This window comes from Poecile atricapillus, chromosome 1, assembly GCF_030490865.1.
Source record: "Poecile atricapillus isolate bPoeAtr1 chromosome 1, bPoeAtr1.hap1, whole genome shotgun sequence".
Lineage (NCBI taxonomy): Eukaryota > Metazoa > Chordata > Aves > Passeriformes > Paridae > Poecile > Poecile atricapillus.
In genome coordinates, this window is record NC_081249.1 from 169,530,381 (window position 1) to 169,546,740 (window position 16,360).

Consider the following 16,360-nt stretch of genomic DNA (forward strand, 5'->3'; position numbering starts at 1 on the left):
AGCATGTGTTGACACAGAGGCTGTTGAACATTCCCACTCTGTGTAATGGCTCAAGGACTAAACATTTATGTTAAACTTTGGACGGAAGGGCTACCTTTTGACAAGTCTGAAGTGCTGACAAAACCCCTACATGTTTTAGACTGTGAAAAAAATGCCAGACAATTAGAAAGTTGTATTTTTGGAAAAAGTCGGTAAGTCTGATGTTGATTTTGAAAGGAGCTGTGCATGCCATTGTGGGGGGTTTGGTGGTCATCAGATGGACAATCTGGTGAGGGTATCAGTGGAGGTGAGCAGCGATTCTTTGGGAGGCCCTCCCTACCAGCCTGTCTTTAGTTTGCTCTCCTAAGAAATTAAGGTTTAAGCAGTTGCTTCACCTCTGACTGCCCATCCTCTTCCTTCTCTCTACCACCTTCCCAGTAGCTGACCAGGAGATTCAGAAGTGTCAGCCTAGTTTGACAGAGGATGGTTTATGACACTCACCAAGTGGATGGAGAGGGATTCAATCTGGTGTCCTTTGGTTTATTTTTACTAAAATAATCTGAAAATTACTTTTGTGAAATTTAGGAGACATCCTCCCACACTGATTGCCACAAATAATACAGATTTTTTAGTAGAGTTTATTAGCATCTGGTGTCTTTTTATGCCCATCTTGAAGAGGGTTTCACCTTTTCCATGATGGAACACTACAAACAGTCAGATCTGCAATGTTCACTTTTTATCAGAAGGAAGATACTTAATCCAAATCGACACTATGACTCAGTTGTGCAGCTTGTTGTTTGGGCCCAGTACTGATTTGTTATTCTTCCCAGCTAAAGTGTATCCACAAATATCAGGGCCACATTCATTGTCCATCATTGCAAACACTGGATTTAAGATTGGGCTTCAACACACCAGTAAAATTTACCTTGTTCTACTGCCTGACTGATGACACAGATGATATAAAAGATAAGTTTCTGCTGCAGCTGGAATGGCTAATTGCTAATAGGAATTTTACTACCAACTTCAGTAAGGATAAAGCAAGTATTGATTAATGCAAAACGACCTCAGTGTCCTGTTAAATGCTCTAAGGGATTATTGTCAGACATGAAAAAATGTGGAAGGAATATGGATGTTTTACAGTTGTTACAGGAGAGAGCTTCCCTGCATGTGTGCACCACACTGTGTTACATGGCAGTGAAAGGTGTGGTGAGTTGACAGGAGAAACTGCTGACTGCACCCATTCCACATTCAGGGATCCTTCTGCAAGGTGAAGTGTCCCTGTGGCTATAAGTCAGCTGTTATTTCCAAGCTGTCCTATTCCAAGAAATGTAAATATCAGAAACAAGACCAGGCATTCTTCATCTTGGTGTCAACCTGGCCTTCTGGAGCCTGCACATCCCTTACTTTTAGAGATGGAGTTGCTGTCTTGAAAAGTGCTTTCCCTATGAATATCAAATATGATATGACCTGAACATCAGACAGACACATGCCTTTAGAGAACTGCAAGTGATAAAAATAGTTATGTATGATTTCTGATGGGTTTTTGGTCAGCTGGTTCCCCTCCAGTCTCTTGAGCTGTGTTTACATGCCTTCTCTTTACTCCGGTATCCCTTACATCAGAAAACCTCTCCTCGTTTTCACACCTGCTAGGCTGTACCTCACCCACCCATGTGCCTCTGAAAGTCTTGTGACAGAAACCCTTCCACAGGCTTATGGTGCCCACAAGATGGGATGGAGGTGTCTCATGATACAAGTAACTTATCTGTTCAGTAAAACATGATGCTTGAATTGCATTTCTTAACAGTGGGTAGCATTAAATAGCTAAGGTAGGTACCAGAACTGAGGCAGTGCTGGTTTTGAATGAAAAGCTTCTAGTCTTCCTTCAGGACTACTGTGAATTTGGTATTTCTTGTTTCAAATACAAACCCCAGGAATTTACATTGACCACCCCATAAATCAAGAGCTACAAAAAATGTAATGTAGGCAGTTGAAAGGACCGCTGCCTACAGCTGCTAAAACCACTCATCATGTTTACTAAAGTTCAAGGAAAAATGCAAGCTGAAGGTGAAAATACATCAGCTGTGGAGCAATACTGGGGGATAGAATATGCTTGGTGACATAAATATGAGAATGTTTTTCAGCTGATACCTCAAGTAAGTTTATATTTACACTCAGAGAATGTCTAATGGTTCTTTAGATCAAGGGCATTGCCAAGCTTTAACATAAAAAAAGGTTATATTGAAAAGCTAAGTACCCCCCTTAAAATCTGAGGTACAGAAGAGGGTTTGCAACACTGTAAATCTCAGCTTCTGGGGAAGAAAGGAGATGGATGGTATGCCTCAGCTGAGGTGGGAACAGTCGCTGTTCTTTGCCTGCTGCTGGAGCAGGTGTGGGTGGTGTGGCTGGTGCTAGCTGTAGGTACAGAGGTGCCTTCTGCCTGCAGCAGGGAGATGCCCATGCTGGTGGCTGCAGTAAGACTGCTGACACGGAGCCTTAGAAGATACAGCCCTTGGTACCACCAGCTGCCATGAAACAATGTGGAAATGTTTGTTTAATAAGGACTGCAAAATGTCCCCGGCACTCAGGACTCTTAAGTACTTTCATCATTTCAGAGGGACTTTTCCTGGCAGACTTTGATCATATTAAATAGATTTCCCATGATATCATAATGCTCCATTTGTTATAAATGTGCTGATTTGCGGATGTGCAATTAGCTGACTCAAGCAAAAAAGCATTATAGATACCCTGTGTATGAAGTGGCAGTTTATTTCTCTCCATATGGTCTATAACTTGTTCCATGCTGCTTACCGTGGGGTCTGGGCTTGCTGCCCACTGCTCATCACAGTTTATAGAGAGGAAAATTGAAAGCAGCCATGGAGTTAATTCTTTGCAATACAGTTATTTCCTTAAGGCAATACCTAAGCTGTTTGCATCAGCCAAAACATCCCCTTGGAAGCAGGTGAGTCCTAGCTATTCCCTCTGCGGAGTGAGGGTGAGATGAAATCATCTTAGCAAAGGGCACTGCATGACTTGAGAGCCAGGGGCTTCCCAGAAGGAAAAAATAGGGCTTCCCAAATCCTGCAGAACTCACGGCCTTTAAAAGATTTCTTTTCCTGCCGTATGTTTATTTATCGCTACCTGAATGGATCTATACAAAGGGCTAAACCTAGTTCCCCTTAAGTCCAGGGAAAGACTTCCTTGGACCTCAGCAGCGATGAGATTGCATCCTAAATTTATATCCCCAAAAAGACTAAATTGTAAAATATGCTCAGTACAGGATCAATTATTTTGTTGTTGAAGTGGCAGCTGGCGCCTCACCTCACTGCGCATTTTTAACTCTTCTAATAGTAAATAAGTATATTTTATTCTTCTCTCTGCTTTCTCTCTTGCTCTTTTGAAAGGAGTGGGAAGCATGGAAAATAAAGAGATTTGGGAGAGCAAGAGCATACGTTAACATACAGGGTTAAACTTTCTGAGGACAAGGAATTTTTTTTGCCTCATCAGCATGTTTAACAGTTGCAAATCTCAGTGTATGAGGAAATGTCTTACATTCAAAGACTATTAACAGCTGTGAAATTAGATTTACAAATCTGAATATATAACTGCATATTTTATATGCTGTTGCATATCATTTGTGCATATATTCATGAAACTGTCTTGTAGTTTATGAAATTTGAGTGTACCATTTCAGTGGGAACTTCCAGATTTCTTAATCACAAAGTTGTTAAATGAAAGACTTGCCATATGCAAATTTTGAAATTTGTGCAATATAACATGATGCTTTTGAGGATAACACAGAACGAAACCCAACAGATATATAAGTATAAATAGTTATTTGGGAGGTCTGAAACATGCCTATTAAGAAAAAAATACTTTAATCATGTCTATCTTCAAATAACTCTTAGGTGGGTGCAGTTTTATATTATGATTGTGATTCTTATTTTTTAAATAGTATAAGCAACACATTCTACAGTGCTTCATTTCATTCTTAAAAATAGCCTGGGTTTTGTGTTTGGAGGTGAGTCATTTTGAGGCACTCACCTTTCTGGCTCAGCCTATAGCTCTAAGGATTGGAAATACCTAACATTATTTCTGGCTCAGCCTATAGCTCTAAGGATTGAAAATACATAACATTATTGTCTTATGCAAATCACAATTCATCTGGCAATGAAACTCTCCAAAAGAAAGCAAATACAAGACTTGAGAGTCTTTGGAACATGAAAGCTGAGTATATGGCCAGCAGACATGCTCCTTGGAAACCTATGGGAATATTCACTTAATTGCAACTAAAGCCTCGCTTCTGTGTTTAGGAATCCTGATCTGCTCACACAGATCTCAACACATGACTGAAATAATCTGTTTATCCAGCATATGGTTCTTTGTGAGGACTGGATAGAAGTCAGCTACTCGGTCTTATGTGTCATTTGTCACAGAGTGCTGTGTCCTTCTAAGTGCTCCCTTTCTAGTCCGGGGCCATGGAGGCATTTTAGCAATGCAAAGAGGTGATTAGAGGCACTTCTGCTGGAATGTATGCTGTGGTGCTTAATGAAATTAATTTGGCTTATGACAGGGGCATGGAAAGGCAGTCCTGGGCTTTGTCTTGCTCACTGTCACTATTTCCTGGGGTGACATTGGATGTATCAGTAGTGACCTGCTCTTTGCTGTGCTTTCAGCATGTATGGTATTGCAGGAGTAGGGAGGCTGGGGTTTCCAGGTGTGATCAAAGGTGTTTGTTCAGGAGAACCAAATCTTTAAAACCAGGGTTTTCTAGCTGATATTATTGCAGATGATATTTGCATGTAAGGAGAATAATATCTGCTTGGTTTAACAGGGAAACTATTCTATCTCTTAAGTGCTGTCCCCTTCCCCCCGAATCAGTGGCCAGTATCCATCTCTGACACATGACATCAGAGAAATAAAAGGGCTCCTCAGATCTTTGCTTAGTCCATCTTCCTGTACCCTTCTGCCTAGAACAGTGGAGCCAGTATGGCTGATCAGGGCCATTATTGATTTGTGTCCATACTTACTTGGAGATGCATTTTTCAGGTAAAGTCCTGTTTAAAGTATAGTAAAGTACTGCTTGCACTAACACTACAATTATAGTCTAAGCAGTGTGTGAGCTATGCAGAGGAACTGCCACTTGACCCCAAATAATGTCGAATTTTAAATTAATGAAAAGCAGGATTTTTTTTAATGAAACAAGGTAGTGCCCAACATCCACGCAGATCTCAAAGCAGAAAGGTGTGATGTCAGGAAAGTGATAATAAAATTCTTCATTAAACAGAAAAAATGAAAAAAAAAAAAAACAACCAAAAAAAAGGCACTACAGAAAAAGCTGTGCTTAAATGTCAGCGAGAACTTTAATTCTTGTTGGCTTTTAAACTCCCCCCATTAGAAAACTGAAACACTTCAGTCATACAGAGATTTTCGGCAGAGGAACCGGAAGCAGCAGCTGAACAGGCGATGTGCTACCAACTGTGAGAGCAGTCAGATTTTGACACCCATGCTTTCACTAGGTCCCATTTCAGCAGTAGTTTCCAGTTGGACCATGAAAGTAATCTCTCAACAGGAAAAACAGTGAGGGTGAAAAGCGCTCTGCTCCCCTGCTTAGGTGGAGTGGCATTTGCAGCCCTTGCTCCACAGCAGAAACTGCACTGAAGGGCTTGTGTAGCTGGTGTGCCTTGCCAAATTCAGCCTATTTCTTACACATCTCTCTTTTTGCTATATTAAACAGGGATCTAAGGTTTTAAAATGTGTGTTGCACTCTGAAAGCACTGCAAGGACGTCAGGAATCGTGTGATCTCCTGAGGCCTGGTCTCCTCAGAGCTCTGCAGGTTTTGCTCTCATTAGTGGAGACTTCAGAGCCCCTGGTGCTGACTCCCAGAGAAAGTCTGTATGCCTCCATGGTCAAATAATGGCTTCTGACTGTGTTTCCAGCAGTTCCTCAAGAGCTGAGAAGCTCTGCATTTCGTGGGGTGCTTTGGGAAGTTACCTTGTGTCTGTACCCTGTATCCTCTGCTCCAGGTCAAGTTGGACAGATGTGCAAAAGGCATCTAAGTAGGTGAGAGAGATAAAATTTGCACTGTGCCATGCCAGTTAGAGTTTTGGGCTGGAGCTGGAGCTCAGCAGGATGCCAGGTTGGCTGCCAGGTGGTGCAGGGCCCTCGGTACCACTGGGGCCCCTGGGTTTTGTTCTGCGCTGTGTAAACACCTGTGCCATAAATGGATAACAGCAATTTTTTTTTTTTTTTTTCTGAGTCTGAGCTTTATTTGCTTTTGATTTTTCTTGGACAGTGAACCTGTGCCTCGAGAAAATGCGCGAAAAGTCTTTAATGTCCATTCCTCCAATGAGGCAACAACGACACATCTAAATCTTAATCTATATTGTTTGTACTTCTGCTGAGTAAAGCAGCTATAAGAAATAATACATTTCTTCTTTAAAGTCCCTTCCCCGCCCCTGCTGTATAAGTGTTACTTCCTGCCCTCCTGCTCTCTCAATAGCGCTTCCCTTTCCTGTTTTGGTTATAAGCTTTCATAGGGACTCTTGGCTTGTCTCCCTGCCAAATTTGTCTTCTGCTCAGGTGAAATAGACTATTTGGATTTGAGCACACGTGCTGGCTTTGAGCGTGTACCTCTGTGGGATTGCCTGACCAGGTCCTCCTCCATGGCAGGCACGTAAGTATCTGGGGACTGTGCCTGTTGGCAGGGAGTTTGTTGACCAGAATTAATGTGGCTGGATGCGAAGGGGAACACGTATTGTGATAAACACAGAAGGTTTGTGTTTTGGTTATGGCCTGGTAGGATAATTTATAATTGTATAAAATGGTAATTACGCTTTCATGGCAATGCTATATTAATATGCATCCCCTGGCAGTGGGGGAGAAGCTGACTTGATGAAGCGAGCGTTTCTTCATTCCTGATCTGTCTCCATCAGCTCGAAGGGAATTGTCACAGGTTTATTTACATTTCTTCTGGGATTGAAGGGAAACCAAGGCAAAGTAACGCCAGCTTTCATGAAAGATCTTTATGGTGATTTCCTCTATTCACTTACGAGTCTGCCTTTCCTGGTCATTAGTTATGATTATGATCTTTCAAAGCCTTTATTTAAGGAATTGTTCTCCTGAAACACAGATATGGTTAGCCCATGAGTGAGAGCCCTCAGTCATGGATTTTCATTTGACAGTTCAGTTTTGGGTTTTGCATAATTCATATATTACACGATTAGGTACTTCTTGTTTTTATTTCTGTAATTTAAGGGGGAAGGGAACTAGTTTATATTAATAGCAACCTGATCCAGTCGAGTTGCTTTTTTACTGATTTTGTCTAATTGAGTTCCTGGTGTTTCTCCAGGCCATTTACTTGACTCATTTTTAGGAACTTCTAAGCATTTACTTGATATTTACTTTTAGGAATTCCCAAAGTGTGTCTTCAAGGTGGTATATAAAATCTGAAAGTGAACCACACCTCACAGAAAGAAATTTTTTCATGGTTCAAAGCATTAATGGAGCAGTGAAGTTCCTCCATTAGGAGACTCCATTAGCAGTGAGTTGTTGGAACTTGGAAGGAAAAGTTTCCTGGAGCATGGCCTGGCAGCAATGCCCAGCAGCAATGGCACTTCCCTTAATCAAACCACTTCCTCAGTGAGGGGCCTTTTGCAAAGCAGATCTCTTTAAACAATTCTCAACATGCTGAGTTGAGATGCTGATAACTGGAGTTCCCCTTAGAGTCATTTGAATTCTTACGCTTCAGTTTGCAAAACCTACCAGAAGAGGGATGGGTTAAAATTAACAACACTGCATGGTTTAAAAATCTCAGCAACATAAACTAAGCAGATGTGCTGGCTTACAAGGGCATCAATCTGTGGCCTCTCTGCTGGCCCCAAATCTCCACTGATTGGCAGATGTGCTGTTTAAGTGCCGTGGCGGGCACGGAGAGGTCAGGACTCTCCACAGACCTGGCAGTGCTGAGGACTGAGCTGTTTGGGACTGACAGTCAGACCCAGGTGAAATATCTGCTCTGCTGCAGTGGTGTTTTGCATACTGTGTAATTTTTTGTATTTCTACTCACTTTTCCCATGCTCAAGAGCATTGAGAGGTGACAGAAGGTCATGTCAGGATTGTGTGCGTGTTCCCAAATTTAGCAACTCATCTGCCAAAGTCCTGGCTCAGTGTGCAACCTGGGTGCCTCATCTCTGTCTCTTCTCTGGTGTCCAGCTGATATGTCTGCTGTGGGTATCTGCAGCAGATACTGGACAAGGCAGTTCCCACTGGATATGCTAATGTAGTAAGGGAGAGTTCAAAATTAATATCTTATTTCTAACAGTAACTTTTGGATATTGTTCCTTAAGGAGGTGAACTGGTGTTCATCTTACTCTTGATAGCACTGTAAGTACCAGTATTTCCATTTCCTGCTCTGTAAAATATGTATTTGTCTTGCAGGTGTGTCGCGACTTTATTTAACAGCGTCAGTCCTTTTGAGAGCTGCTTATGAGGGAGGCTTCATATTTTTACTCTTTTCTTGTAACTATTTAATATTGAACTATATATTACTATTTAATATTGAACTGTTTAGAGTTTAACAGTGGAGAAAGGTGATGGCCATTTGCTCAGTGCAAAAGGCTCATCTCCTGCTGGCAGTGCAGACAAAAGATCCGCAATGTGAGTGTGCAAGCCTGAGCAGGAGACCAAAAAACAGCAGTTTCTCTGGGAACTGGCCTTCACTTCAGGCTGACTGGAGCAAGGGCAACACTGTGGGGTAGGTCTCTCTGCACAGGCAGGCAACCAGGAGAGAGTGCAAATTGACAACTTCTGACACTGGGTCCATGGGTTGGTTTTTCAGGGAATGCCAGGAAATGGAGCTCAGAAAACAACTGGAAGCAGTCATTATTATGTATGAGAGTGTGACTTGTACTGTTTAAATATCTGCTATAAAACAGTCAAGCATCTGCATGTCACTGAGGATTAAAAGCACCTTTCTGGATATAAAACCCCCATGGGGCTGCCTTTGGTGTGATCAAGTGGCTAAATGCTGTATTTTCACTGTGAGGTCTTGCTGCATTGCTTGAGGAAGTTCTTCAGGGCTCTGGGACAAAGGTGAACGATGGTGACACCGGCTGTGCTGCAACTTTGGTTGTAGAGGGAAGTAGGCTTTGAAACAGGGGGTCCCAGAAGGAGTCACAAGTACGACTGACATTGTGCTGGAGAAATGAGGCTCCCAAGGAGAAGTGGGGTCATGGGCAGAGCTGGTGGTGAATCTCTGGTGGGAAGGCTGGAGAGCCACTGCAGTACAGCAGCTTTATTTGCAACGAGCTCAGATCTCAGCTGTGGTCTCTATGTAAGCCCAAATCACCTGACTGTCTTGTGTTCAGAGGGTCTCTCAGGCTTTTTGTTCTCTAAATCCGGTGTCAGAGAGAAATGTCCATTGTTTCAGGTTGCTACTGAAACACTTTCCCTTCATCCCAGTCAATATATTTATTAAAGTGAAAGCTATTAAAATGTTTAGCAAATTAATATATTAGTGTTTGAAGTACACTTTAAAGTGCTACAGGAACATGACTTGTAGCTTGCTAATTCTGAGGTTAACACAGATCTGTACTGCACAGATCACACATCTGTATACAGGATTTTGGATTTACATTAGCTGTTTAAGCTGACATTGAGAGTATTCTGTCAGCTTCTTAAATCAGCATCAGCAATTTCTTGCATGTCACATTTAACCACACAAGTGTGATTTCCTGTGGCAGACTCAGTGGACAAGTAGAGTAAGATGTGCTAAATAAATGACTTGTGCATTATCTCTCACATTCTCTGGGCTGAGATTTCGTTCTCAAAGTAAGGCAAGCCTGGGGCTAAGTAATATCAACAATTTCTCACACCAATAATAGTGATTAGATCAGTCTAAAATAAGTTCTAATTATTAATAATACAAATACTGAGAGGGGATGTATGGGAGCTGGAAATGAAAAACAAGGTAAATGTTTGTATAAACAGCTGTTTGTCTTTTCGATGAATACCAGAAAAGAGCATCTTTGAAGGTCAATCCATAACAGGTTCAAAGCATGAGATCTTGATTTCTTATCAGGGAGCTTTCAGAGTTTATGCTAAGGGAATGTCTGTCCCAAGGACACAGTTGTGTGTGTAAATATGAAGGATAGTGGAAGTGTCCAGGTCCACCTGGCATGCTGGAGTAAAGCCCAGAGAATTGGATGTTTGGTCCCAAAGTTAGATGGTTGTGCGTATTTGTCACACCTTTTGTGAGCATGATTTGCTCACAAAATGCCAAAAGCTGTATGACCTTGTCCTGGCTGTAGGAGAAAGCATTTTAAACCTCTCCCACTGCCCCAGAGCTGTGACCCCTGGGAGGTTTGGTGCTGGACAGGAGGTCCAGGGTAGAACTGGGATAACCCTGTGCCATGGCAGGCTCTGCACGGGGCTGCTGGTCAGAGGTAGCTCAGTCACTCAGTACCAAGCTCTGCAAAAGTTTTATTCATAAGAGGATAACCGTGTAAGTAGGGAAAACAGGTCAGTGAAGGAGCACAGTGCAGCTTGGCCACTCGACTTTTCCACAGTCTGGAACGAGAGGGAAAAGCCTTAGAGACCCTTCAGAGCCAGACTCTCCTCCAAACATTATGGTTTGCTCTCTTTTTCCTGTTTATTCCTGTTTATTCTTTTGTGGTTCCAGCCTGAGCTTTTTGCTCATATATTTGGATAACTCACTGAGCCAGGCAGAGTGAAGCATGAGGACTTTTCTCTATCCATGGCTCCTCCACTACCAACTTCCACAGTAATTTCTGTGTAATTCTGTAATTTTGCTGGACCTTTGTGAAACCACTGGTGCTTGGACTGTGTTTAAAGTAATGTACAGAGAGTAACACAGAGATTCTCAGTGAGCTTTATAAAGTGAACATTTTCTGGGCTGTTTTCAGAGAAGCCTCTTAAAGCAGCAGTGGGACAGTTGTGCCTTTTATGCATAGGAAGAGTAGAAAGTCTTCAGGATAAAGAGTTACCACCTCCATTTAGGGTGAGACAGCAAGCTAGCAATGGGTCCCTGGAGGCATTTTGGATGTTGAAAGATTGATGAAGTGCTTTGCAGGAAAGGATTCCCCTCGTGTGCTGTTTTATGTTCCTGTCTGTTATTTCACTGGAGGCCAGATAACAGGCTCAATCCTGTTTCCATTTAAATGAATGATAAAAAACTTCCATTGACTGCAGGGGAGCAGGGATCGAGCTTGATGTGTTGTTGCTTTCTGTCACAGTAACAATTGGTTGTCGTGCATCAAACACTGCTCCTGGAGTCTGTGTTTCAGCCACAGGACAGTAGCAGGTCCTTTGCTGCCAATTTTGGTGGCAGCAAAGCCTGAAGGCAACGTTTCCCTATCTACTGGGATCTGGGTATGGCATTGTGAGTAATGCTGTGTTAAGGCCCTCATGTCTGGGTGGTTAGGTGTAGTCTCCTTGTTGTAAGTAAGGATCATTTAATTAATTTTGACTAATTTAGCAGCTCATGGTAATCGTGGATTCCAAAATTCATTTGAAACGGAGACAGTGATGTGCTCTTGCTTACTTTAGTGTACAGCAGGGCATGTAGTGCTTGGCAAGGCTTGAGGAGAAGGATGTGGTGTTGCACTGGCTGAGTGTGACTCTCCCAGGAATGTTTTCCTGGAGCCCCCGGCTCACTGGGCAGGGGATTGCTGTGCCCTGGGCATCTGGTGTTCCCCCCACCCCTGGAGCTGGAGGTGGCACAAGACACCTGGTAGCAAAGGCACCATCCATCCATGAGACTGCACTGGGGATCATTTTTAGCCTTTCCATATGACTTCCATATGACAAAGGCAAACCTGCCATTTTGCTGGTATGTTTCTGTCCCATTATGTCTGTGCACCCAAGGCAGACTGAGTGTCCCCCGGCAGGTCTGGAGGATGCAGGCAATGCTGCCACTGCTGCCAGGCTGCAGCTCTTGCAGCAGTTGGAGGATTAGGCAGGCTGGAAGGAGCTCAAATCCCTCAGCTGCTCGTGTCAGATATGGAGGAGCTGCCACAAGACATTAGCTTACCTTAAAAAACAGGAGGGAGAGGTGTTTGCTGGGTAAGTACATCAGCAAAGGCACAGCTGTTCTCCAGGTATCTCACAAAGCAATAGCAACTGGTGGATGAGCTGGACTTTATGAATTCTGAACAATATAAATAAAATAATGGTTAGTCCTTCTGATCTGAATATATTGCTCTGGTAACAGAATTTAGCTGTTTCTATGATACATAATAAAAATACAATTTACTCTGGATTTTCCTACCTTGTTCTTTATAGAGATATCTGCTGGCATCATTGCTTCCTCTATAAATGCTGTGAGAACTTTCCAGGCTCTTACCCACAGCCTGGAGGAGGTCTGTGGGCTACCTGGAGGCTGTGCAAAGTGATTGACAAAACAAGCCAGAGTCAGTAGGCTTTAGTGTACCACGGGGGATACATCTGCCTTGGAAATCTTTTTTGAGACTCACAAATCAAAAAAGATATTGCTGCTGTAGTCAACCCTGATCCTCTTCATAATTGAAGTAACGTGCTCCCTTTCATTAAAACAATGACAGCGATGGGGCCAGGCAGGTTTGTGTGTACAGCAGTTGTCAGAATTTACAATTTGTAATTTGGCACAGTTGTAGAGCAGCAACATGGTTTAGCATCACCCAGAAGCTTCTTTATTTGTGTGTGTGTGTGTGTGTGCGTGCTAGGGAGGCAAACCCAAACAGGGAGGAAAAGGATTTGTGTGCAAAGCGGATTAACCACTTGCTATTGCATTGTTGAAAATTATTTAATATGGCTTGGGCTGTGGAAGGGAGGTATATATACCTATACATAGGGCTAAAGTTAACAGGGCAGTCATGAACTTAAAGTTTTTGCAGGACACAGATCTCAAGAGTTTAATTTAGATGAACTAACTGAATCATAAATGCGCCATAAGGTGCATTATTTGCTTGTTGAAAAATCCCTGCTACATTTAAAGACCTCAAATCTCCAAAATTTGCAGGATTCATTTTTTTCTTCAACTTGTATTTCCTCTAAGAAAAGTGTCTGGGAAGTCAGGAGAGTGGAACTGAAATTCTGACCTGTATTGACATGTCACAGCATTTGCCAGTGGCATTTATTGCCCTTGAAGGGTGTGTTTTATTATTATTCTCTACATGTATATTAGTCAGGATATGACTAATAAACAAGAGGTGATGTATTAAGGAATTTCTGTGACTCTAAAGTAGAAAAACAGTTATTCACCCTATACAAAATAGTGGTTATGTACTTTAAAGCTGGCATGCATCCACATTTGTGGATTCCCCTTCCCCACTTCCTTAGCTACTAGGACGAAGGAAAAAGCATTCCTGTGTGTTTTGCACCGTGTATTCTGGGACTCCCAAGTGCGTCAGTGGGTCTGGGTATTAGGCGTCAGCTGGATTAACTTAATTGATTTCTTCAGTTTACCTAACATGGCTTTTGGTTCAAGGTCTGCTTGCTTCCAGTTTAAATGTATAACTCAGCTGTGGGTGTCACGTTTGTTTCGTCAGCAAGCTATAAAATATTGGTAGGTTTTCATGCAAATGCAAAAGGTGTCGGTTGCCAATGGATACATAAAATAAATAGAGCATTCATACTGTTGGACAGTTTTCATAATGTTTATGTGATGCAGGTTATTTTTCAGGGCTTAATGTTTTCTATAGAATAGATTATTGCCTCAAAACAGCAGCATACAGGAGGTTTTTTAAGTCTCTGAACACATAACGTCAGTTTTAATTTAACAGATCGCATTCAAAGGATTAGCAGATCTCTTATAAAACATATGTTGAAAGTACTACTGCTAGTTTCCTTTTTTTTTTTTTCCTTTCGACATTTTAAGTAATAAGCAATAAGCAGCAAATTCACTGTTTTCTTTCCTGATGTTTTTGTTTTTCTCCCCAGTGAACAGAGTATTTGCCAAGCCCGAGCTTCAGTTATGGTCTATGACGATACCAGTAAGAAATGGGTGCCAATCAAACCTGGACAGCAGGGATTCAGCAGAATCAATATATACCACAACACTGCCACAAACACCTTCAGGGTAGTTGGAGTTAAACTGCAGGATCAACAAGTGAGTAACTATATCAAGTTTCCTGTGAATTAACCTTTGATCTCATTTGGTAACCTCAGTTCTATACCTAATGCAACATTTCCTGCTCTCTGCATGGTGCCTACTAGTCTGTTTATACTCCAGTGATTCAGGTTTTCTATAATTTTTTGCACACACAATGTATCATAAATTGTTATTGCTTATTTCAAAAAAGAACATTTGGTAGATGCCAAAGAGATTTAAATGTTATTCCTCCCCTTACCCCCCCAAATTTTTCTTGTGAAATGAGTCTTATTCACTCTGCAGGTTTTGCTCTCAGCTCCCCCCAAATTACTTTTTATTTGTTTTTAGTACGATATTAAAAATAGAAATAAAAATCAATTGTTCTGCACCGCTGTCCCACGAAGTGTGGTTGTTACATTGCTGTGATAAGCAATTAGTTCCTTGTAATGCACATTAAAATCCTGGGTGCACAGTGTGATCTGATTTACAGCAGACTAATTTTTAGGACCTCCTTGGGTATTAAAGGAATAAATTGGGATTTAGATTATCAGAACTGGGATCAGACCCCTGTTGGCCACTAAAGCGTGACGCTCAGCCCAGGGCTGCCACAGCGTGGCTCCAGCAGCCTGGTTTGTGGTGTGCTGGGCAGCACATGCCATCACAGCTCCCTAACCCAGTGTCACAATTAGACCCCAAACAAAAGTTTGCTTGAGTGGAGTAGTGGTGGAGTGCCTGCATTTTCAAGCAGGAATTTCAGTGTTGAGGGCTCCCCCCGTGTGCTGGCACGAGGCTGGATGGCAGTGGCAGCCCAGCCTGCCCACCTCTGGTGCCCACCTGGAGCCCTCTGCGTGGCACAAGGATCAGGACAGTGGGCCAGTGGTTGCCAGTTGGCTCAGGAGTGGTGTTGCCTCCTGGGAAGGTGAGGGGAGCACTGCTGCTGGGGTGAGATTGGCAGGGGCAGGGCAAATCCAGCCAAGCTGAGCCAGGTCAGGCCACCCCAGAGAGCAGCAGCCAGGGTACCACCCCCTCTCAGCTGCCACAAATGTTGCATGGACTGATCTGCTTGTGGAAATGCTGATGATGCTCAGCTGACAGCTGTAAATATGCTTGGGCCAACTGGAAAAGTTACTCAGGTTGCTTACTGGAGGTGGTAATGACTTTTGTTACACTGTGCATATACAGAGTCATCATTCTGAAAAAGGTAAAGCAAAACAAAAATAGGCAGGTTTTGGACACTCTGGTTTCCAAGTCCTCGCAGTGCACTTGTGAAACATCTGCCAAAAGTTTTGCGACGGCTTTTATCCTTCTCTGTAGAGCAAAGGCAATATATGAAAGCAGTTCCATTCAGAAATAGAAAATATTTTCAAAAATAAATGAAACACAATGTCTTCTTAGTCAGTTATGAAAGCTAGTACTGCTTTGTCGCAGGCCATGCTAGTTCTTTATTTTACATAGCCAGCAGGTGAACGAAAATGATTTTCATGTGACTGCAATCTAAGATGGGACTGAATAGCTGGTGTAAAAGAAGCAGAAGTCATAAAGTCAATATGTATATATGTAAGGGAGACAAAGTACCAGAGGTCTGTCTTATCAGGGTATGCAGTTTAAAGCGTAGTTCATATTAAAAAGTCAAATCTTAAGCTGCACTTTGAACATGCTTTGCATTAACTGTAATATTTAATCTGCTTGCAAATGTTCCAACTTATGAAGATGCTACATGATGTCTAAAAATCATCTCAGTTCAGAAGGAAACAGGTAGAAGAATATATTTATTCAGAGTTAAAGGACTAAAAATCCTCTTTCAAAAAAACAGGAAGTATAGTCACTTACCTTAGCTGCCTAAAACTGCCTGAAACAAAGTGTTCCCCTTAAATATGATTGCAAAAATCCATATTATATTATATATGAATAATATCCATATTATATTATATATGAATAATATCAAGACAGTGTATCATAGCAGTATTCAAAGGAACACTCTGAAAGTCTCAATATTCAGAATTTAATATATTTTATATGAGTCTCACGTGGAATCATCAGCTTGCTAGGCTTGTTAAGTATTTGCATTTAAAGAGAATAAAAATGAATTTCAGTTGAAATAATTCTCTGGTCAAGCCATTACATGCTTGCTCTCAGGTTCTGTTAAGTCTCACTGAAATTGAGGCTTTAGTAAAGCTGTTGATTTTCCAGAAAAGACATATTTATCTGAAAAGGACCAATCTTCAGCTAAATGTGATTTGGCAAATGGTGAAGCTAATGAAGCGACGTAGATTTTTGAAGAGTTGAGAAACTAG

General features: G+C 42.0%; 1 protein-coding gene across 9 annotated transcripts in view; it reads left to right on the plus strand.

Moving 5' to 3' along the window:
• EVL (Enah/Vasp-like) overlaps positions 1–16,360 on the plus strand; it is a 143,293-nt gene that overhangs the window by 58,586 nt on the left and 68,347 nt on the right. For 7 of the 9 annotated variants that reach the window (XM_058848742.1, XM_058848714.1, XM_058848769.1 and 4 more), the window contains exon 2: positions 13,916–14,084. In XM_058848742.1, the coding sequence (XP_058704725.1) occupies positions 13,916–14,084 (169 nt within the window). Of the gene's footprint in view, positions 1–6,501; positions 6,654–13,915; positions 14,085–16,360 lie in introns of those variants that run through there. The other 2 variants (XM_058848705.1, XM_058848734.1) reach the window with 2 other exon arrangements.